General features: G+C 31.5%; 1 protein-coding gene and 1 long non-coding RNA gene across 2 annotated transcripts; both read right to left on the reverse strand.

The window, feature by feature from the left end:
* Positions 1-56: 56 nt before the first annotated feature.
* Positions 57-11,485, reverse strand: LOC148599402 (degenerin unc-8-like). The gene is made up of 11 exons (XM_088557797.1): positions 11,467-11,485; positions 10,433-11,017; positions 9,977-10,121; positions 8,044-8,135; positions 7,177-7,340; positions 6,036-6,101; positions 5,525-5,633; positions 5,069-5,132; positions 3,529-3,639; positions 3,324-3,399; positions 57-832 (listed from the first exon to the last, which is right to left on the reverse strand). Exons 2-11 carry the CDS (start codon positions 10,776-10,778, stop codon positions 671-673), a joined length of 1,335 nt encoding a protein of 444 aa, XP_088413923.1. The 5' UTR covers positions 10,779-11,017; positions 11,467-11,485; the 3' UTR covers positions 57-670.
* A 277-nt stretch (positions 11,486-11,762) lies between these two features.
* On the reverse strand, positions 11,763-22,257 carry LOC148599403 (uncharacterized). Its single transcript, XR_015917943.1, has 3 exons — positions 21,792-22,257; positions 20,367-20,532; positions 11,763-12,042 (listed from the first exon to the last, which is right to left on the reverse strand). It is a non-coding gene; the product is annotated as an uncharacterized LOC148599403 (long non-coding RNA).
* Positions 22,258-23,333: the final 1,076 nt, after the last annotated feature.

A 23,333-nucleotide genomic window follows, 5' to 3' on the forward strand; every position in this document is an offset into this window, starting at 1 on the left:
ATTTTTCAATGATACAGCAGAAGATGTTGTTAAAATGGTGGATTTTTGTTATCGACAACTATCGACATCATATTTGTTTAGTGTGATGTACGTTTTATTTTAACCGATAGTCGCCATTCAAATAAAATAAAATAAAACACATTTTATGCTCCTCGGTGACCTTTTTCATTCATTATAATGATGCTGACTTTATAATTGATCTTAAAACTTATCCAAATAAAAGAAGATCGTTAAGCCAGACCATTGGTCCACGTTTCGCTAAACAGATTACGATTTGTCTTTTAATAATCCATGATTTGGAGATTCTTTGCATCTACACCAAAACAATTGAGGTAAAGAACAGACATTGTCAAGTTTCTGTGCAAATGTTTTTTTTTTCTACGGTACAGTTGGATATATCATCATATTTCTTATATTGTTATGGAGACATTGAATAAGGGTAACAACAAAAATAACAGAATACTAATCCGATATATAATCAACTGAACTAGTTTAATACATATGCACCTATTCAACACAATACTTCCAGACCGCACACATTTATTAAGAGAAAGTGCAATGAAACATACAAGTAGAATTGCCGCTTTGTTGTATCACAATTAGTTCCAGCATTAATTTACAATTATTGAATCCTCATCAATGAACGCTTCATTTAGAAACGTTTCAATATTTAGTCTTTTACAACTGGCCGAGGAACGTATCGTTTTGATTTGTTTTTCCTGGCCGTTCGACAGAGAATTAGTAACAACTCAACCACTTCTCCAATACTAATGACAGACATTCCAATCCAAAGTCCAAGAGTTCCACCGATATTTGACAAAAGGTTTTCAATCTGCAACAAAATGAATACTAGTTTAGATCATAGCCAAAGTAAATGTTTTCATAGAATTGTGCCATATAATATAATGGAATCTTCCTGATATATTTTCTGTAGTTAGTGTGCATTAGGAACCTTGCAGTTTCTACTTAAAGAATGTTTCTTAGCTAAACAGTTTATTATGAACGTGTGAATTGGACCAAACAACGTTTCGTATATACAAGCAAATATTTGCACGTTAATTTCATGTTTATTGAGCTTCATATGAACTACGCATTACATGGATGTGATTTCACGTGAAGTTCACTTTACACAAATTTCATTGGGACAATTCACGTGAATTGTTCATGTAATATTTGTTTTTAATTAAATTCACGTAAAATTCAGTCTTACTCCATGTAAAGTTCATGTGAATTTCATGTGAAACTCGATTTTTATTTCAGATGAAGGCTCGGTTCATCCGAGTTTCACCAGAACTCTGTCACAAAATGCATTTGTTCAATTCTGGTGAATATCATGTAGATTCGTGTGATAATCATGTGAAATAAATGCCTGTAAACCTGTTCTAAAAATAGAAAAAATCCTAATAATTAAATTATAAATGAATACATGTACTATTTAAAGAATTGTTTCTTATTAAATATTGTTGTTTTATAATCGATTTTTTAAAATTCAGGAGTGCGGAAAATGGATGTAAAGAACGTCACGTTACCAAACAAAGTAGTACATATTTGAGATTTCCATTAAATCGACAAACTAACGGACGTACCGATAGATATCGTCTGTTCTGTTAAGTGATAATGACTGCAATCATTTAGAAATAATGCAAAAAAAAAAACTAAAAAACAAAAAACAAAAAACAAAAAAACAAAAAACAAAAAAAAACAAAAAACTAGGGTTTAACTGTTTCATATATCATTGAAAATAAAACAAACATAGATGTTATATCTATACAAACCGGGCCTTCCATTCATTAGAATGAAAATCGAGTAAAAATTTCATGTTAAATTGAGCGCATTTATGATTAAATAACGTGTTTAATGAACATTTTTGTTCAGAAAGAGAAGAGGTTTAAAAACAAGAATTGACGTGTACATCTATTTATTAAAAAAGCTATTGTAAATGAAACGAATATGAATTGAAAATATAATCTAAAAGCGTCGTCAAATCATATGAAAAAAAAACATGCATTTTATTGTCACAAGAGATTAAAAAAACATTAAGTAACTAAAATCATACATACAAAGTAACAAAAAGTAAATGAGCAACTCGGACTCCACTAAAAACTGGGAGCATGGACCAGGTGCACCGGTAGGGTAAGCGTCCTCTGCTTTTCTAGAAACACCCGCCAAGTTGTTCATAAAAAGTCAAGTCCAGGGTAGACAAATGAGGGAAGGAAACTATAACCCGTTGAATAAATCAGTTTTCATGGTGCTGATGGATACACCATAACGATCCACGAGTTCATGATGACGATCATAAAAATTTTGTAGTGATGATGTCAATCTTGTAGCAACATAACCCAGTTCCAGAAGCCTATTTGTTAGAGTTCTAGCGCGATATAAAAAGTCTGCGTAGTTTCGGCAAGCTCTGGCATAACGTATGAGTTGTGATATGAACACTCCATACGCAGGAGCCGAAGGGATGTTGCCACAGATGAGAGGAAAGTTGACAATTCTGAATGAAAAGTCATCAAGTTTGTCGTAAAATTTGGTCAATAGTTTTCCTTTACCATCGATTTGTCAGTGTAGGTCAAGATATGAGGCTGACTTCACAGTGTCTGTAGTATCCTTTATCTCAAGTTCTTTTGGGCAGATGCGATGTATCAAAATCCCGAAATTAGGATTGTTTAAAGATAATACGTCATCTATTTAATGGAAACTGAGATTGAAGGATCTAACCAAACGATATTCTTTCTTTCTGACCAGATCAGCTATAAAGTCAGCGTCATAAGAGTGAAGGAATAGGTCATCAAGTAAAGGAGCACAATTTGTTCCCATTGGAATGCCGACCGTTTGTTGAAAAACACGTCCACCACACTGGACAAATATGTTGTCGATTAAAAATTCCAGCAGTTTGTAAACATCTTCCTCTGTATATTTGGAAGATGATTTGGAATTCTTTGTTACAAAGTATGAGGAATCTTTACCAAGAACTATATATTTGTATCTAGGTTGAAATCACCTTTTATCAGGAAAGTCGGTAAATTCCAAGCATAAATAGGACAAAAAGAGATAACAATAGCCTCCGAGCCCTCATTTTTGTTCTCCGGTCCATTCCCCTCCTTTAATTTTGTGGATCCGGCCTGCTTATCGTTAGTACTGCGCAAAATATTATTTTCCAACACGGCTTAGAAAAGTTGTGGTATGGAGATTTTAAATACTGAATGGAATATTTCATTATTCTCTCAGTTATAGAAATAAAAGTTGAAAGTAGCAGATCTTTACGGCTACATCCATCGATGGATATATATATCTTTATTTCATAAGGAAGTTTTCATACTTACCGTAAACGCTTTCTCTTCCTCTGTCATTTCCGTGGACAAATCAGAGAAGAACACGTTGACCATTAACAAATTTTCTCTGCAAAAGCAAACAAAAAAAGAACATTAAATAAAAGTTAAATTTTTGAAAAGTGTTCAACACGATTGTGCATTAAATATGTAACAAACATGATATTATAATATAAACAAACTTAAACCAAACATGTACCTTTGTTTTGAGTACTCTAAAACTCCGGACATTCCATCAAGTTTTGCTGATAACATATACTTCTTGGCTGGCCAAGTTGATAGAGTCATTTCTCTCTCGTATATTGTTTCTCTGTAAAAGTCAACATGGTTTATTACACTTACAGGCACAGAACGCTTTGCAGGACTAATTGAAATATTGAAACATTTGATAGTTATTACGTAAAAGGTAGCACGATAAAATTCTAAGTCTCGTTCCTTTATAAAGATAAACAAGACGGTGTAAGACATATGAATGACATTAAACAATCCATAATGTAATTTCACCTAACATGCCAAAACTTTATAATATTTGTTAGCCAAAAACATTAATGCTTGGAGCTTATAATAATCAAGGTTTAATTTGGCCTTTAGTTATTTCAATTAATATCCATGTAAATGATTTAGTTGTATAAAAATAGTTTTATAACAATATGATCGTGACTTGTTTTGTAAAAAGACATGGACTATAAATATATGTTGTTATAAAAATGATTTAAAAGTGCTATGACCTCTTTATTAGTATTGGAAACCATTGGTCGCATAAGGAAACACCGACCCCTACCTATCCCATCCACTTTGCGGAATTTAAGGGGGTATTTAGCTGCAAAAATGTAACTACTACCATAATATAAGCTTTGCAAGTTGGCAATTACCGCAAAGTTTACAATTTCAAACCAAACAAAAGTCACGTGCTTAAATTATAGCATTCTAGTTTTGACTGAAGGTTTACTTTTAATTGGTTAGTAACACTTCAAAATGTATGACATTTTGATTTAGTATGGGATCATTACGTAATTTGAATTGTATAAATGTTTAACTACACAAAATAATAATTTCAATTTGCAACTGTAATCTTAATGATTGCTAAATCTACGTTATACTTTTAAAAAGCCTACACTGTATTCAGTCATTTCATTTGTTATAAAAAGTTTTCTTTGATATCTAAGAGTGAATACTAAATGGGGATCTATTGATTGTTATCTCTTGATTTAACTTTTTTCCATAATTATAACTTATCTTGTCAATCAATGACTCTTGTTCATGATTTTAAAATGAACTATGTTATAAATGTACGTGTTTGTTCTCATTATAAGGATTCAACAGCTATTTTCGGTCGTTCATGCATGTATGATTGCTAAATCTACTTTTTTTATTTTTAAAAAGCTTACACTTTATTTAGTCATTTCATGGTACATCTTTTATTAAAAAGTTTTCTTTTATTTCTAAGAGTGAATACTAAATGGGGATCTCTTGTTTTTTCCATCGATTTTACTATTTTCCATATTTATAACTTATCTTGTCAATAATGACTAAAAGTTTAAGATGAAATATGGAATCATGTACGCGTTCGTTCTCATTAAGTCATTATAAATAGTTAATACAACTTATATGTAAAATTTCCTTGTTGAAGATCAACTAAAGAAGGGACCGGAGCCATTATTTAATGCTGATGAATCAAGATATTGCAATCGAACTTGATCAATAAGATTTGAAAATAAACATATCAATACCATACCAACCTGCAAGGTTTTTTGCATTGACAATCAAACCCACCTCTTCTAAGTTTCCATAGGCATTGCATTTCTGTATAACAAAATCAATACTTTTAACTGAAGAAACTAATACCGCTTTCAACAGTGAATTAAATATGAGATACTGACAATCACTTTACAAATAAAATCATATGTGCAATAACAAGAATTTTGGTTTCATTATAAAATATAATGCACAGGGCATTAAAAGGAAATAAAGGTCTACAGTGTAGTTAAAAGTAGACAAATTAATTTTACGTTTACAAAGGAACCTGTTATACCCATCCATAAAGTTGATAAAAAAAGTGAAAACATTAATCTTTGGGGGTAAAAAGGAATGAAACACGAAAATATGTTCTAATTATTTTTCAAAGTACTCAATGTATATATTAGAAATAAAAATCAACTCTATAACCAGATTAAACATATGACAACAACACTCACCATTTGGGGAGAAACATTGGGATATACTCTGTTCCATGTCATACTTTCTAAGAACGGAACAGTTACACAATTTTTCTGAGGCTTTCTCTACACAAGATTCACGACATGCCTGAAATTCAAACTTACACGACTGTGTGTACATTATAAACATGTGTCAATGTCTGACCCTAGTATTGTCTTTCTTAGTTACGTTTTTAGTTCCCTTCCTCATTTGATATAGTTTTTATTCGTTTGTTTGTTTGTTTGTTTGTTTGTTATTTTTTATTTCTTATTTTAATCTATCAATATCGTATCTAAATCTTGAATGTAATGATCGTGATAAAAATATACATTATCTACAAAAACACTTTTGTAAAAAGATATATTACATAATAGATTATCACAAATCAAATTTAATTTCTGTACTTGCATTTTTTTTTTTTCACCAGTGAAACTGAAAACTGATTTTGATAAAAATAGATATATTTATGCGAATATTATTGATTGTCTCTTATAAAACTATGCAACTCACATGACTGCTCCGAAATTTACCACTGTTATCACAGTCTGAAGATTCGGGCATCAATTGTTTTGATTTCTGTTTAAAAGAAAAGAACATATCAAGTTCAAAAAGGAGAGTTTCAGAAAGTGACGATATGGAGCTCATTATCTTATCATGACTGAGGGTGTTTTGAATTCATTATATTTATAAGCCATGAACAGTGTACATCGTCACATTTTCGGGAAACCGAAAATAAAAATAACATAGAAAAATAGATGTTGCTATACGTCGAATTCGGCAGAATGAGCGACAAAAAATACAATACAAGTCGCCAGTGACGAAATCCATTACGAAGGTATTTTAATGGTACTTCTCTGTCTAAAAATCCGGTAAAATGCATATCAGTTGTGGCATATAAATGAGAAAAAAGCAGAGATTTTCTTGAACTTTCCAAGTATTTATACATCATGACCTTCAGTAGTAACCATCAGAGTGTTTGTAAAGTATGCATTTTAAAGATATTGGTAGGTCAATTTGAGTTGGATGCAAGTATGGCGAGAAATTTGTCTTTCACTTTTTTCCTGTATAAACAGTTAAAAAATATCCCTGGCATAGATGCTTCAGGATAATTTAGATAGCTTTTCGGTTGTTTTCTAGATGGATGTATGAGAGGAAAAATGGACCAAATTGAAAATATGTCGCCAATTGCCTGGTTCATACACAACATTATGCTTACATTTGTGAACACTTAAAACGGACAAATCTTGCATTAAGTTTTTAATTTTTGACTTTGTTGTAAAAACTTGTTTAAACTACAAAGACGCTAGAATAGCATTTTTAAAAGATGAAGTATTTCTTAATGATGAATGCCGTTAACGTGTATAAAAGGTTTATTCATTGTTTTCCAGTATTGATCGATATAAAAATCGCAAAATGTCTCGTGCTGTATAAAAAGTGTGCATAGTTTCGGCAAGATCTTGAATGTATTATTTAACATATAATAAAACACAATGATTTCAGTTTTCTTGAATCGTAATGTCTTGTTTTAATTCATTTTAATACATTTACATTATATTTGACACATCAACGGAGGCTCGAGAGGATAAATAGTATTAACAAATGAATAACTTGTCTAGTTAATATCAAAACAACATCTTCCCTCTGGAAATACCTGTCTTAGTGCAATATCAGTCTTAAAACCAGTGGCAACAGAAATGCCATGTGTCCATGACGATTGTTCTACACCATGAGGATTGATAATCATTCTTATTCCGGCTTCATCAATAATCAATGGCAAATAATCATCTTGATTGACATGGAATATCATCTGTAATGCTGCAAAAAAGCAATACGATTTTTTTAGATATAAAATATTAATTTCATAAAAAAGGAAAAACAAACCATATAATTTTTAGATCAAACGCACAACAATAAAATTCTAAGACTGGTTATTTGATGAGTGGCTATTTCTGAACAAGAAATTAAATTAATTCTTGGGTGTTTGTCCTGAATACGTCTCATTTTCTGTGATTTTTGGAAAGACTACTACTTAAATCAATGATTTGATATTGTTTATTGTTGTTGGTATTGTGTCGGTTGTTATTTTTTTTTGTGACTTATTTTTTTTTCATTGAACGAGTGTAACATTTTTCTTATCTACTGGTTCCCTTCTGTACAAATACTTTTCTGCAGCATAGTTATAGATATTAGATTTTATATAACTGCAGTTAAACCTATCTTGATCTTTTTTACTTCTCTTCAGAGATCCTTTTCAGTTTATTAAGGTTTGAATACATTTAAATTGATATACAAGAATTCAAACACTGTTTCCTTTAAAGTGCTATTCGTAAAATTTGGTTTAGACAGTTGTCAATATATTTCTTTTCGAATGAAATGAATGAATTAAACAATTGATTTTATAAAGCGTATGCTATATCATAGGAAAACCATGACAGACTAAATACAGTAATCTGAAAAGAAGAGCCCAGTATTCATTTGTGTGGGTGTGTGTGGGTACGAATGTACGAAAATCCATTACCATTTGAGGGGCCAGCTCGATTAACCTTGGTTGGTTCTATGGGAAATCTGTAGCATTTACCATAGAACTCATCTGTCGCATCGGTGATTGAACTGAAGAAAAAACAAAACAAAACGAACCAAAATTAATAATATATATCCAGCCATTATCAAGATATGAAACAATATAAAACTAAAATTAAAACAATACCAAATAACCCAAAAATAATGCAGCCAAAAAACAATTTTCATAACCTACATGATGTAAGCACACATGAATATGGAGGGGATGAATGGTTAAAACAAAGAAGTTTGTAATAATGCGATTTCAAACATACGACAATAACACCGCAGATGTAAGATGAAATTACGACAAATTCAGATATTATGGAGATATAGTTGTTAAAAAGTTCATATTTAACAGTGTTGATTTAACATTAAAATTGCCTTTTTACCATGAAACTGTCCGGAATTAAGTTTTGGTAGACGATCCGACACGGCAATGTATTGTTTTCATACATTTCTAAAAATACATTTCTGAATCAACATTTCTATATCGTAAAATCTACGATGAACGTCGCTTTTAATTGACAGAAAAAGGACGTGGTTTACTCACGAACAAAATCCTCCCTAATCATAACCGGAAATAAATCTGTTAATTTGGGGAGAATGGGATGCAATTTTTGGAGGGAATAAAAACCAAGCCGACTGCTTCATCTCTTGGGATTGCGAAAACATACATCATATGTTGTTCAATATTTATCACGTGAACAAATCTGATGCGTACGTCATCTATAAAAATCCCTTTCTTGGCTGCACTCGAAGATTTATGAATAAACAAAGATGAAATAAGCTTGTAAGTTGATAACGGACACAAATTTAAATGTCGGTCAATGGATTATTTTCTTTGTTTTTCCTTGTGTTTTAGGTTACAGACATAAGGCTTTCCTGTTCAAGTAAATATTAATACTACATTTATTTCAATCGAATAGGTACTTATCTCGCTGTACAAGTTAAGATCTGATATAAAAGTAACCTCTTCACTGGTATCTTAGTTCGAATTGCTTATTCCTTAACAACACAGAATGTAAGGAACCAACAATGCCTGTGGACTTATAATTTGTATTGGACGGAATTTATGGGGGACAGGCTTAGCACTTTTTTGACACACACCCTTGCTTATCCTTTAGGAGAAGTTGCGGACAACGCCTGTGACCATGAAAGTGCTGCACAAGGCGTCGGTTCAACAGCCGCCATTTCTTCAATTTTTGTCCGGACATGAGTTTCCCTGTGCTTATATTCAAGCCCACAAAGATTTACAACAAGTCTGCGAATTAGAAAAAAAGTTTCGACCGAAGGACAGACAGTATTGTTTCATATACTGAATTGACAATTAAGTCCAGACATTATTGTCCTGCAAACGCAATTTTGAATGTAAAATCAACACTGTTAGATGTGAATATTTAGTTATCAACAAACATATTAACACCATATATGAGTTTAATCCTACCGTTTACGGTGTTGTGTTGTATTTGTTTGTTAAAATTACTTTATATCATGAACATTGTTTGATCGAAATTGCATTATGTATTAAGCTACTCTAGACATGTATGCTATCAATTCAGTTGTCCAATAATATTAATTATCAAAATTTGGAATGCTCTCAGCAAGGACGTTCATTCGATGTCCTTTCGATTTTTTTCCCGAGGTTTCAATCATATTTATTTTCTATGTGTTGCGCGATTGGTTGATTTCCGAATTATTTGTAGACTCTTTTATTCAAAATTTGTACTCTGAAGCAGCCAGACGTGGAAACATTTTATAATGGTGGCCAATTACTTTGCTTCACCAATTTGCTCCTGTATTTTGTAAACCTGCCCCTAATGAACGTATACTCTGTGGCATGTTTTACGTGCGCATATACTTAAGGCAAAAAGCTTGGTCTTTTCACAAACCTTTTATTGCAGGGTTGTCCATCGAATGAACAGGCCAGTAGTAAGTCGTTCAAGTCAGGAGTAATTTCATTAAGGTTAAGTTCATTGGCAAGCAACAACAAAGTCTGTCTGAACTCCATTTGTATATTAAGCAATGCTTCATAATCTTAAACAAAAATTAAATGAAAACAAACGAGTATTGATAATTGATGTCGATATATTAATAATTCTCGTTCTTCATAGAATCTCAATAGTATTTTGCACTGTTTAAGTGTTACCTTATCCACCAAAAATGTATGTATTTCAATTTGTTATAGCTCAAATCTTAACTTTTTTTTTCGATATCCTAAAAAATAAATGGTTTCTATCACAGCTTACTAAACATTGATTCTCATTCCCTCAAGACATGACGATATACCCTGAACAAGGACTGCACCAAAATATAGGGATAAGATTTATTACGTCGATAACATGTACCTGGACAAATTGTGATGAAGATGTGTTTTTCTAATCCATCTAATTCTCCAAAATTATCAATGACAAATAAATGTTCTTCTGGTGGTGATGATGCTATCTGTTCAACCTCCTTTGTGAACTCCGAGTATGTTTCGCTAAATTCATTTACCCCAATAACATACATCTTAATTCCTTCAGACTTTGCTAAATATGCTTCGAGAAAGGTTCGGTTGCGATTTATGTTTGCACGACCGTCCGTAAATAAAATGGCAATATTATTGTTTTCTGGTCGGTCTCCATTATCAGCAGTAAACATTTCCGTTCTCAATAGTTTTAAAGCATCGGCAGTATTAGTAGAGCCATACATATACGGTAGGTTTCCAATTGCCTGAACTACATCATTCTTAGTACTGTATTTGTTCAAATGGAAACCAACTTGCACACTGGTGCTATACAACAGAGCACCGACTCGAACACTCCCGCTATCTAGATCTGAATTAGCTATTAAGGTTTGAAAGAAACGCTTTGTTGTGTAATAATTTTGCACACCGTAACTTGTAGAAGAATCGATAACTATAACAAGATCAACGTTTGCAAAACCACATCCTGAAAATAGTTGAATGTTGATTAAGAACGCAATATTCACAAATTCTATTTAAAATACAAAATCCCATTAGTTTCATTCCACTAGAGAAGGACACATGTGTCTAATTTATACACACTTAAGTGTTTCCCGCCATTAAAACTACTCAAAATTGTTTGTGTCGAAAAAGCTTGTTTAAATGTAGGTCCTTGTTTTTTTCGTAGTTGTTAAAATCGAGTGAAAATGGACACAATGTCAATAACGATTTCTGGTTTTTATTTAATTTATGTCTGAAAAAAAGGTTTCAGTGGATTTCTAAAGATAGCTGCGCATACGGACACTTGACCAAAAACTATAAAAAAAATCAACACGCTACTCGACATGCTGTGTATTCATATAAAACTTTATTAAAATTTATCAAAAACTCTATAAACATTAATATGCCACATGACAGATGAGAATAGTAACTTACCTGCTAACACTTTTTCGTCGGTGCTCTGAAAAAAAAAAAAAAACAAAACAAAACAAAACAAAAAAAAAAAAAACAAAAAAAAAAAAAGACAAACATATTATATTGGATAGAAATATCATATTTTCGTTCGATGTAATTTGGTTTCTGTTTAATGTGTTATAACTTGTGTTTTAATCATTTTTTTCCAAAAGGTTCTTCCTTTAAGATGAGATGCACCAGAGTTTCAAATACTGATGCATGTAACATATGAAAATAAAATTTTCACGTTACAATTTAATTTTTAATAATGTGCCACTTACATATGTCTAATCATTTAACACTAAAGACTTATTCAAAATATTGGCATATTTCGTGGTTAAACTGGAATAAATAATTTTCAAACTTACTGTTTCCCGCCAAAAAGTGCTAAGGTATCCTGTCTTTTGTAAATTTCCCGTGTACAGCTCTTTAAGAAACTTTTGTCCTGTTGATATATTTTTCAGCTTACTATAACTTAAAGGGTTCAGGTTGCAGAATGTCACATCCGGAAAATATAAATCGTCATAATTCATGGAAATTTTGGTGCTTACTGAGTCACTATTAAAAGTAAAAAAAGAATAGCAGACATTTAGGAAATTTGATGTTTGATATTTTGCTAGACAAATACAAACACAGAACCGTGAAATAAAAACTGCATCAGCAAATAAAAACAAAAGCAAATTACCCCCCCCCCAATTTTAACATGAAGTTCTAAAATGAACGTATTATCAATTCAAATCAGAACTCAATACGTAAAAAGCAACTGATGCTGACATAACTACATGACACTCATTTGAATTAAAACAATGTGTTTTCAATAGCATAAAAATAGCAATTAATGGAACAAAAATTCAATTGGACATTAATAGACTATATTCCAAAGACAAGGACAATTGACACGAAGAACATACAATAACTCAAAGAACACGTTCAAAGAAAGTAAAATAAAATGAACCAACCAGGACTAAAAAAAAAACAACAACAAAACTAAAACAAAAAAGAATGATAAAAAACAAAAACAAAACAAAAACAAAAACAAAAACACAACATTATGTACTAATGGCAGTATTTCTGTAGCAACACAACCCCATTTCAACAGCCCAATTGTAACAATTGTAGGAATGTATTCCCAATGGAATGTCTCAGTGTGTTAAAAAAGAAAACTTTCACGGTACTGGTCAAATACTGCTGTAGATAAAAATTCCAGCTTTTTAAAAACATCTTCCTTCATATAATAAGAATATTATTTAGAATTGTATTTTCACAAAGTATGGCGACTCAGTACAAAATTCTATTTAATCATATCTAGATGTTCCGTCGTCCGTGGAGTTATAGAGATGTTGAATGCTTTGAGTAGGGACTTGAAAAGAGAATAGCGAATAGTAGTATAAAGGGTTAAAACGACAGACGTCTTGATGCAAGTATATTCTGATAATAATTTAGCATTTAGGGTTTCTAGAAGATAGTTTGAATTATTTCAAGATCCATAATAAAGTCACACCATTACAGCTTAATGTATGAAAATTAATATTTCGGAAAAAGGCTTGAACAAGTTTAAAAAAAGAAAGTCTACGTATATTTAACTGAATGACTTTTGTCCTAAATTTTTTTATCATGTATCACTATCAAGAGGTAAATACGTAATTTTTTTTAATTAATTAATTAATTTATTTATTTATTTGGGGGGGTCTCTTTTTATAAATTCAATAAATTCATGGTTATTCCTTTAACATTGTTTTGATATTCTTTAGATTTAGGGTCACAACAAAATTACCTAACATCCGATTCATAATCAAGTCAAGTCCAAATTAAATCTGGCAAAACACATATTACACCAGTGGTGATTAAATAACATATGCATCCTATTGTCATAATCGGTAAAAGAACAACATTTATTTAAGGTTTTAAACTATCTCCTTGGAGAGTATGATAAAGGTCAAGTACATGTATCTACGACGAGGAACATTGGATTGAAAGTAGCAGATAAAAACAAAAGTTGTCCTGAGGTTTTTCTGCTGGTTCGACATGAGAAGTAGATAATGATTTGGCTATACTGAGATCTTTGACAACTGATAAAGCATTGACTTTTATTGACCTACATAAAATTTCCATACGTTTCAAAACCAATTATAAAAACTTTGCAGTGTTAATCCACTTTGACAGCGAATTAATGCGCAAGACGGTTAAGGCCATTTTAAGTGAAATTGTAGTTCGCATTCCACAGTAAAACTGTTTAAAAATGACTAAAATTGTTATTGTACGTTTTCTACGAGTTTTGGTTGATAAAACGGTTTTGAATTTATGCTATTCTCCTACTTTCGATTTTTTTTTATTTTCCCTTGTGAAAAACGTGATCATTTCCTCACATCTTTCAACTATAAAATGTCTTTACCCGACCTGTTAATCACAACAAATTTGTTAAAAGTTGGCAATATAATTGGCAATTTATGGTATTTGTCCTGAAATTTGCGGTGAAAAGAAATGGATCATATTTGCAAAGAAATTCATATCAGAAATATGTTTTGTGGTGAAATTGGTTAATCTGTCAAAGTCGGCGACAGATTACTTTGTTCAACTGTCCCTCACGATTTTTGCTATATAGATAGATTCCTTATTTCATTATGATTCTATTGATGTATGACATTGAATATTCCTGTGGAATATGTGGTCTTTTTAGCATGGATTAAATCACATTTAACAAACCGAACTCAGAAAATCTCAATTGGCCCAGTTTATTCAGATGGAATGCATCTCGAATACGTTGTGCCTCGGGGATCGGTGTTGGGACCGAGGCTTTATTACCTATTTTCTAAACCGATTGGGCAAATATGTCAACAACACGACATGGAATATCACTGGTATGCAGATGATACCCAGGTTTATATTGTCATTGTACCATTAGACAGCTGGGGTGACATTTCAAGTCGCATTGAGGCATGCCTAGCAGACATTAGCAACTGGATGCGATCAAATCTCCTTAAATTGAATCAAGATAAGACCGAATTGATCGTTTTCACACCAAAACACCAGATTAAAAACTTTTCTGGTTGTAATCTTTCGTTCGACGGAACAGTTGTTTGTGTTGTCACCTTTGTTCGAAATCTTGGTGATATTTTCGATAAGCTGTTTTTTTAATATTGAGAATTCATTAACTGACTTTTACTGGCTATTTATATTGCTATGCATTTTTACAGCATGTTTTATTGCTTTTTATGCATTATTCAATATTTCATTATTTTTAATTCACATTTATTTTCTCGCTACATAATTTATTTATTTATCAATGTTTTTTGCTATTCATGAATTTTTAATTTCTGTTTGTTTCATTGTTTTTAAGTTTGATAACAGATATTTTTTAACCTTACATAAAGCACCATTATAAGTTTGCGAAAATACTTTTAATGTTTTTTTGGATGACATGTATGATAATTTTGTTTTGAATTTTAAACTTAATATTTTTGCTATTTATTTTTTTTTTGTTTCCTTTATTGTTTACAATTTTATTTTACTGTAAATGAAGTTTATTAGTTTCTGGGTTTATTTGTATTTTTAATGTATGTTGTAAAGCGCTTAGAGTAATTTATTGTAAATATAGAATGCTCTATAAAAGAACCTTGTGATAATAATAATAACATAAGAAATTCGGTTGAGTGGAACGGGTCGAGCGAGATGATAAACCGACTTGGTACGTGTTTAACTGTCGTTTTCTCTTGTTTACAAACGCTCACATGATCAATTTGTGATTTTTATTCACGATTAAATGACATGGTGGGCTATACGATTAAGATAACTTATGTTCCTTTCACTAATTTGCTTCACTATAACCGTGCATATTCGTACCTTATCCACTTTTTTTGCAGTGATACTTGTAATACAAGTGTGCATGATACAGTACATTTCGTAGATCGTTAGACCGCACTGATATACGTCATTTTGAGTTCAAGTGTCCTTTTAAAATGTATCATAAATGTTTTAAGTTTCTCGATTTATTCAGCGTAAACAGACCAAAAATCTTTGATAACTGTATATCGATTGCCCAAATAGTAGTTTATGTGCATGCTTTAAGTGTATTTGGATACGTACGTCATTGAAGTAATTCAGTGGTAAAGTATTGTGGGTAAAATGCCAAGGTAGGTTATATGAAATGGACAATTTTATTCGATAACGCTGAACCTATGTATCTGTCAGATTGAATGGTGTCGGATGTCACCTGTGCACCCTTGTCCAAATGACGCCAGTATGTTATATGGTATAGAAAATGCAAAAGTTTAGTGTTGTATGCGCTACACCTAATATTTCATTTTACATTACAAAAAGCTGCGGGAAGATATTCATTCACTGCCATGTAGTTTTTTTTTTTCGGACTTCCCTCAGCACTTTAAAAAAACATATTCAATGCCCATACATCAAAATTTGAATTTATTATTTTGTCGCCTCTTCATTATAATTTATCCATTCATGTGCATCGTCCATGTTGTGATTAAACATATCACGTGACTTTTTCTTGTTGCACACTTTGCCGTCGACAGTTTGCGACTGTTTCAATGTTTGAGAAGTTTCACATAGTCAACTTTTAGACTTTGGATATAAATATTTACGAAATTTCCTGAGTTAAGGTTAGTTTAAGTAGATTGTTTTCAATGATAAAAAAAATTACAGTTTTCCTTCACACACCCGCGAAAACATACACATATGTATATATATTCTTTTCAGAATCAACTTGATAACAATAAGCATATCTTTAGTTTTGTATAACATGTGTTAATCTCATGTACATTTGGATACATGGCAGGTGTTCAAAGACACTATACTCGGCGTCACATAAATAAGATACTGTTAAAATTTGAATAAAAGTATTTTCTACGACGTTATTGATACCTACCGTCGTTTAAATTGTTTTAAATGACTTGTTCATTAGTTTAGCCAATGGCTTCTCGCTAAACATTGAATCGTTAAATTCCGGTGAGATTTTAATTCTCGGTCCCAATATTTACATTGTCAAAAGTCTGCCATGTTTACAGTGATCGGGTTGCTAGAAGATGTTGTTTACGTTTAAATGGTTTGTCCAAAAACCGACGAACCCAGAATGCATTTCGGTGTACGTTCGGATATCTCGGATTTATTTAACGCGAACAACCTTCAACACCAAGAAGTTGATCAAGCAGACGATTGTCACCGGAGTTCGACGGGAACTTACGAACTTCGTTTGTAAACAAATCGTCCCGTAGAAACCAACATGGCGGATGTTAGTATACGATTTTCCCGTAAGGATTTGTTTCGCACTATTTAAGCCAATAAGCGACTCGTTGGTACTAACACGTCATGCATACATGCGAACTGTTTTCAGATTAAATAAAAGAGAGACAACTCTAGCGGTAAGTCCTGACGGTTTAAAAAGTAGAGTTTCAATTCGAAAATGCGCTGTTTGTGACGTCGAGTATACACAATACAACACCGAAGAATTGTCCTTCATTTATTTGTATATTGTCCACCAATACATCAATATTTTCATAGTTCTCGTGAGCATTCGTTCCGAGTTGTTCATTTACGTTAGTTACTTGATATGTATTATTTTGGGGTATATTATGTTCTTTGTTGTGTTTGTCTGTTTTCCAATTCTGATATTTGTCCCTGGATTACTTTGCTTTTATTTCCACTAGAATTTCGGTTCCCTTTTTACTCTTTAAATACAGCAATGGTTGAAGTAAATACATAGGTACACGCGCATATAGAATATATTTACATGCTATATTGTTGAACTACGGCCCTTGACTGGACAAGATGTATTATTTTATATGTTTAACCTACACCTCAAGAACCCTCCATAAAAAAAGAAACAAAAACAAACATACAAACCAAAAATAAATAAATAAATAAACAAATATCCATTCAAACATTGAAAAAAAAGTAGTTTCAGCTAACAGTTGATTCCTATATTATTACTTAAAACTCGAAACATTAACATTTTCGGACATACCCTGATGATTCATAAGTCAAATGTTGATTATATAGAAGTAAAACAGAGGAGATATCCAATCTCAGCTCCAATGGTCAAATTTTTCGAATGAGTATAAATAAAAGACACAACACAATAAAACATCAATACATATTTTTTGAATGAGTATAATTTATGTCATTCGAAAGTATAATGGAAATATGGAATAATTGGGGATGCGGTAAATCTACATCACCTTGTGCTTGTGATTTGTTTTGAAACAAACCGTTTATAATCTTTGAGTTTTATGTTAATAAAAATGATATCAGAATATCAAATAGGCAATACGTCTATAATCAACCACAATATAAAGTGTGAAGCTTTCAAATCAAAATGTATTTACGAGTTGAGAGAAACCAATCTATGGGAAAAATCTTTAGCATTTATTTCTATTAAAATCCAAGAAAAGATACTTATCTTCAAATTTCCCTTGATCAATCAGTGAATTCGTCATACTCGGTGTTGCAGTGTAAACTTTTTTTTTGTAATATTATGTATTATTCGTGGTAAAAAACGGTTTGAACACAATTATGAATATATGGTAGGTTATATATGCATAAACAAAGTAACATTTGTTTGTATCTTAGTTAAGACTTCATTGGCAGACATACCGAGGTTCGTTAATAAACTTTAAGAAGCACCGATTTTGTTTTTGTTTTTTTTTTAAACAACTCTGTAAAAAATCATTTTCAAGCCAAATAGAAAACGGACAAGTTTTCATGCAAATAAAAGTATTCCAATGAGGTTACATTTCTTGATTGTATAGCACTAGCATTTTACATGATGACATTTTGGTCAATTCACTAAAACATTGCGTGTCATTTGGAGAAGTAATTTCGTTAAAAATATACGAAAATGGGCATGTTACATTTCACATTCAGAAAACAGGATCAGATAAATAAGAACAAATCTTTTGGTTTCCTCCTGAATCGTTAAATCAATTACTCGATATTTACCTACTGTATTGACGAATCAGTTCATATATCTGTCTACATGACAGTCCAAAACAGACCGTAAAGATGATACTCCATGTTAACTTTCCAATAAGTAAAGTACTAGTATAAAATCTATTGAATCCGTGTATAGTTGTATATCCAGCGAAATCATTCAATTTATTATAAATTTTTGACTCCTCTATTGGCATTTTGGATGCAGCAATGGGAGCTTAGAATGACAGTTAGAATAATTTACAATGACATCTTGATCATACCCACATGGAGCAGTCAAAGATATGTCATATTCTTCGACGAAAAAGTCCTTATATAGTATTAACAATCCCAACGAAACTCGAAAATTGTCTTAAAACTTTTTCATTGGCTAACATAAGAAATCTGAAAGACAGGTAAAGGTTAAAGACAATCGGACACAAACTTGCTGGAAACATTATGCTAGCTGATAAAAAATATCCTAATGCTATTCATAACTGAAAAATAAGGTTTTTTCTTTGTCCTTTCAGAAAATCAAGTTTTGTTACATATTACTATGACATGGACTCCTTCTATAGAACATCGATATAGATATAGATATATATAGAGTATTTGACGAAACATCTTAAACTAAATAAAAAAAAAAAACTTCAATATAATGATTCGCAAAATACCCCAACGAACGGAATACAGTACAATGCAAAAACAAATAACCCTAATAAATAAAATATTCAAAATAAAAAAATAAATAAAATAAAATAAAATAAAATAAATAAATATGTAACTAAATGTCAAAAATATATAAAGGGCGGTAAAACCAATTCCTTGTTTATTATTAAATACGCACGTCATTTTTGCAAAATATTCGAGAAATGTAGCAAGAATTGTGTAGTCCTAAATTATTTGTAAAAGTTAAATATCTAAGCCTAGCATACGCAAATTGCTCTCTTAAAAGGATGATTGTACTCGTGGGTCTGTAGTGCCTACTAAAATAAATGAAATTATCTCCCTTTTGTAAACTCATTTTTTTTCATTTTTTATAAAATTAAAACAATTTTGATTTTATCTTCGTATTTGGCAAATCAAAAATAAATCTTAATTTCGCTAACACACGAAATAACGAAAGCTCTATACGTATTCAATCAGTATATGTTCAATAAAGTGAAAACAAATTACCCCCTTGCTGTTTTAGTTTACATTGTTTGTTTGAGTTAATAATAATCGTAATAGTCGGAGACGTATACAAAGTATTACATTGTTTTTCCATCTGTCTAACATGGATATATTAGCGAGTGTGTTAAGGAGAAATGTCATAAATTGTCATATTTTCATCAACGAAAACAAGCTACTTTTAAACTCATCTTAATACGTGAAATTTCGTTGATGTTCATATTTTAAGTATACAGGGCATGAAATGAAACTAACACAAAAAGGTCAACAAAATGTCAAAATGTGCAATAAAAATGAGTTATGAGATCGGTTAATCAAGCCTTGGTCGGACCACATAAATTTCAAAAGTGCAGCGGGAAGATGACAAATTTGTATACCCAAATTTTAATGGTAGGTCAATGAATATGTATATATTTCAAAAAGTGCTGCTGGAATTCTGACAAATCTAAATGGAAGATAATATATGGCTCGTAACTCACATGAGATGAGATATTTTGGCGATTCCTTGTATTTTAATGAATAATTGAACAAAATGCTACCGATAGATAACTTCCCGCAGCAAATGAAGTATGAATCAAGTAAATCTGCATAGCGCATACACTGCACGTTTTCATTTTCTAAACCATATAACTTTTCACATAGCGGCGACATCGAAGCAAACGCACTGGCGACTTTAAATACGTTGACATGTGGCGGATACGTGTGAACAACCGATTTAGTTGCGATAGCAGACTACGCTTTTAGTTTCTTATTTTTCATTGAATATTGTAGTTATTTATAATGTAACTTACAGAAAAGTTAATAATTGTGTTAAAGATGTCTCATTTTTCTGCTGAACAAAACATGGTTAGCCCCTCTTTTTCTATGGTATCGTAGAAAATATTCCATATGCAAACAATGTCGTGGCAATATTTCCTTACATTTATAACTTTGGTATGACTTGTCAATCTCCGAAATCTACAAAAATGAATACAGAAAGTTTTTTTTTATCAAAATAACTTAGTATGTAGCGGCTTAGTAATTGGTGTAAATGTGATGTGTTTAAAACACTGCATGAGTGTACATGTAAAATTTGAAATCTCAAAAATATTGGTTGTATAAAGAACATCATCATCATAGATACATAAAGTTGATGAATAATTTGCCAAATAAGAAGAGACAACATTGTGGTGTTTTTACTCCATACATTAATGGTCAGTGATAGCGATTTTGTCAACCCCCCCCCCTCCCACCCACATACACAAGTACACTTCACCATAGTAACGAATGAAGTATCATCATTCAAGGAATAAATGTATATAACAGTTACTTTAATGGTATAGGTCTCAATAACTACTTCCGGTCGAATGGCCACCCTTATGTAGTACCAAAAATACACTGAACCTAGATATATGCATTGTAACTGCATTATTTGTGTGTATTCTGATTAAAAGTAGTCAAAATAAAGCTAAGAATGTGTACTTTAAAATCATATATGTAATTAACTACAAAAGTGTATGAATATTGTTTACATGTGTGGTTTACATGTGTGAGTAATTTGCCTCCATGCTGTAAGTTAGCAGAACAGGTTAAAATGTGGATTTTCAGTATTATTTGTTCAAGTAAATTTTGTGAAGAATTTCTACTATCATCGTACCATTAGCACAATGATTTTGGAAGCCTTATTTTCCAAGCTTTGCAACGGTATACAACTTTAAGATGTCTTTTGTACTGGGAATTCAGAGTGAGACTTTGAAAATTACTTTTTTAACATGTAAAGTAATGGAAACGTTAGAAGTGGTTAGTGAGACCATACACAAATAGCTTTATTCACCTATATATATGTCTGTTCATCACTACATATATATTTGTTCAAATATGCTAGGGCTAAGTGTTGACACATGTATGTGTATATTCATGCAGTAATTCAATGATTTTCTCTTATATAATATGGTTATGAACATACTTAAAGGTCTGTTTTATAGTTCATAGTTAACACATACATGTATATAATTAACAGGAACGGTCATGCTTTTTCAAATTTTCTGAGTTTTCAATTTTTATGCAGATGAAGATTGCAAAAGAAACGGTTTGATCTGTTTTAATGGCCAAATTTTTTATATGAATTATATTCTTGTTTACATTTTATTTTCAAATTAATTATGTATACATACACAACAATTTTAAGTGTTAGCCCAATTACAAAAAAGTTGTGTTAATCACATTAATCACTGTACCTGTCCCATAGGATATGATTCCAATAACACATCCATCCAAAACATTTTTTCAAATGCACTTTCCATTGAACACATAACTACTTGTATTTCACTAATACATCCAATTTCAATGTACATGTATAATGTACACATTAACTATGGCAAGTAAATGCTTCCTTCTGTTAACTCTGCAAACATGTCTTGAAATCAAAATTGAATCCTGCATCTAAGTTCCAGGGAATATTTATTCACAAATTTCTTGTCAGTCTCAGTTGAAAACTGTTGAAGTTCGGTAATATTCTATACTCGATATTCCATCACCAAAGTTACAGATCTATCAACCATGAGTAAAGTTAATCCTGCTGTCCATGGTTTTAAAACAGCTTGGAGTTGGGAAATATCTTTTTAAAACACAGACATTAAAATTCAAATTAGCATTTCTTTCATGCAATTAAATGACTGGTCAGTCATTTTAAAAGCCACGCATACGGCCACACCGATAGAAATGAATTAATCTTCTTCATACATAATACAACAATTTGACATGTCATTGAATATATTATTGAAAGAAAACAATAATTTGCATTCCTGTTTAGATAGTGCTTGTTTGAAAGACGTACTTTACAATTTGATTAAAACTATTAAAAGAAGATGATATAAATAGTTACTAATATCAATTTACTAATGTGCGATAGGGTTAATATATTTATCATTTCAATACACATTTCGACAGATGAAGATTTTTCGTGTCGCTCGATGTATGTGAGTAGGTCAGTGATGAATAAACCCCGGCCTGGCGGTCCCGCATATAGTTACAACCGTCTTATACCCAAACAAAGGGATTTAAAGATACAACTTACCCAAAGTTGGAGAATTGTTGTACTTGTAACATGTATGACTTCAGAATTCGTCGATGATTGAAGTATAACGTCTCGGTAAATGCAAACATGACGTCTTATTTGTTTACTACAGGTGATGTGACGTTTCAAGCTTCTCTGTGACGTCAAAATCGATACAAAAAATGCTGTCAGTTCTGTTATGTTGTGTTTCTTCTTAAAGATGAGGGTTTACTCAATCGTTAATTTTATAGATTAAAAGAATTAAAGACTACTTTTAATACTTAAAAAAATTCTTATGTGTTATTTACACGTTTAACTTTAGTGCTCGACACAAAAATGTAGATATTTTCTTAATGAGTACATTAGGTAAAACATAATAAGCACGTCTATGTATAATTCAGTGTTGATAAACTAATCACTACTTTTAGCAGAAAACAATGCATAGTATAAAATATTTACGAATTTTTTCATTAAAACGTATGATCACAAATTGTACTAAAGTGATGAAATAAATGCATCTATATGTAGATTTAACTCATCCACCTTCAACGGGAGGCTCTTGGAATTTCAAAATACATTCCATAATCTTCTATCGTCTTGTTTGCCTTCAGGTGGGAGCTTAAAACCTGCCGCTTTCGACATTTTTGGTATTGATCATCACATAATGCACCATGAAAACTGATTTATTCAACGGGTTTCATCGTTTGTCTACCCGGACTTGACT

This window comes from Perna viridis, chromosome 13 (genome assembly GCF_037379345.1).
Source record: "Perna viridis isolate PV_CMFRI_1.1 ecotype Kerala chromosome 13, ASM3737934v1, whole genome shotgun sequence".
Lineage (NCBI taxonomy): Eukaryota > Metazoa > Mollusca > Bivalvia > Mytilida > Mytilidae > Perna > Perna viridis.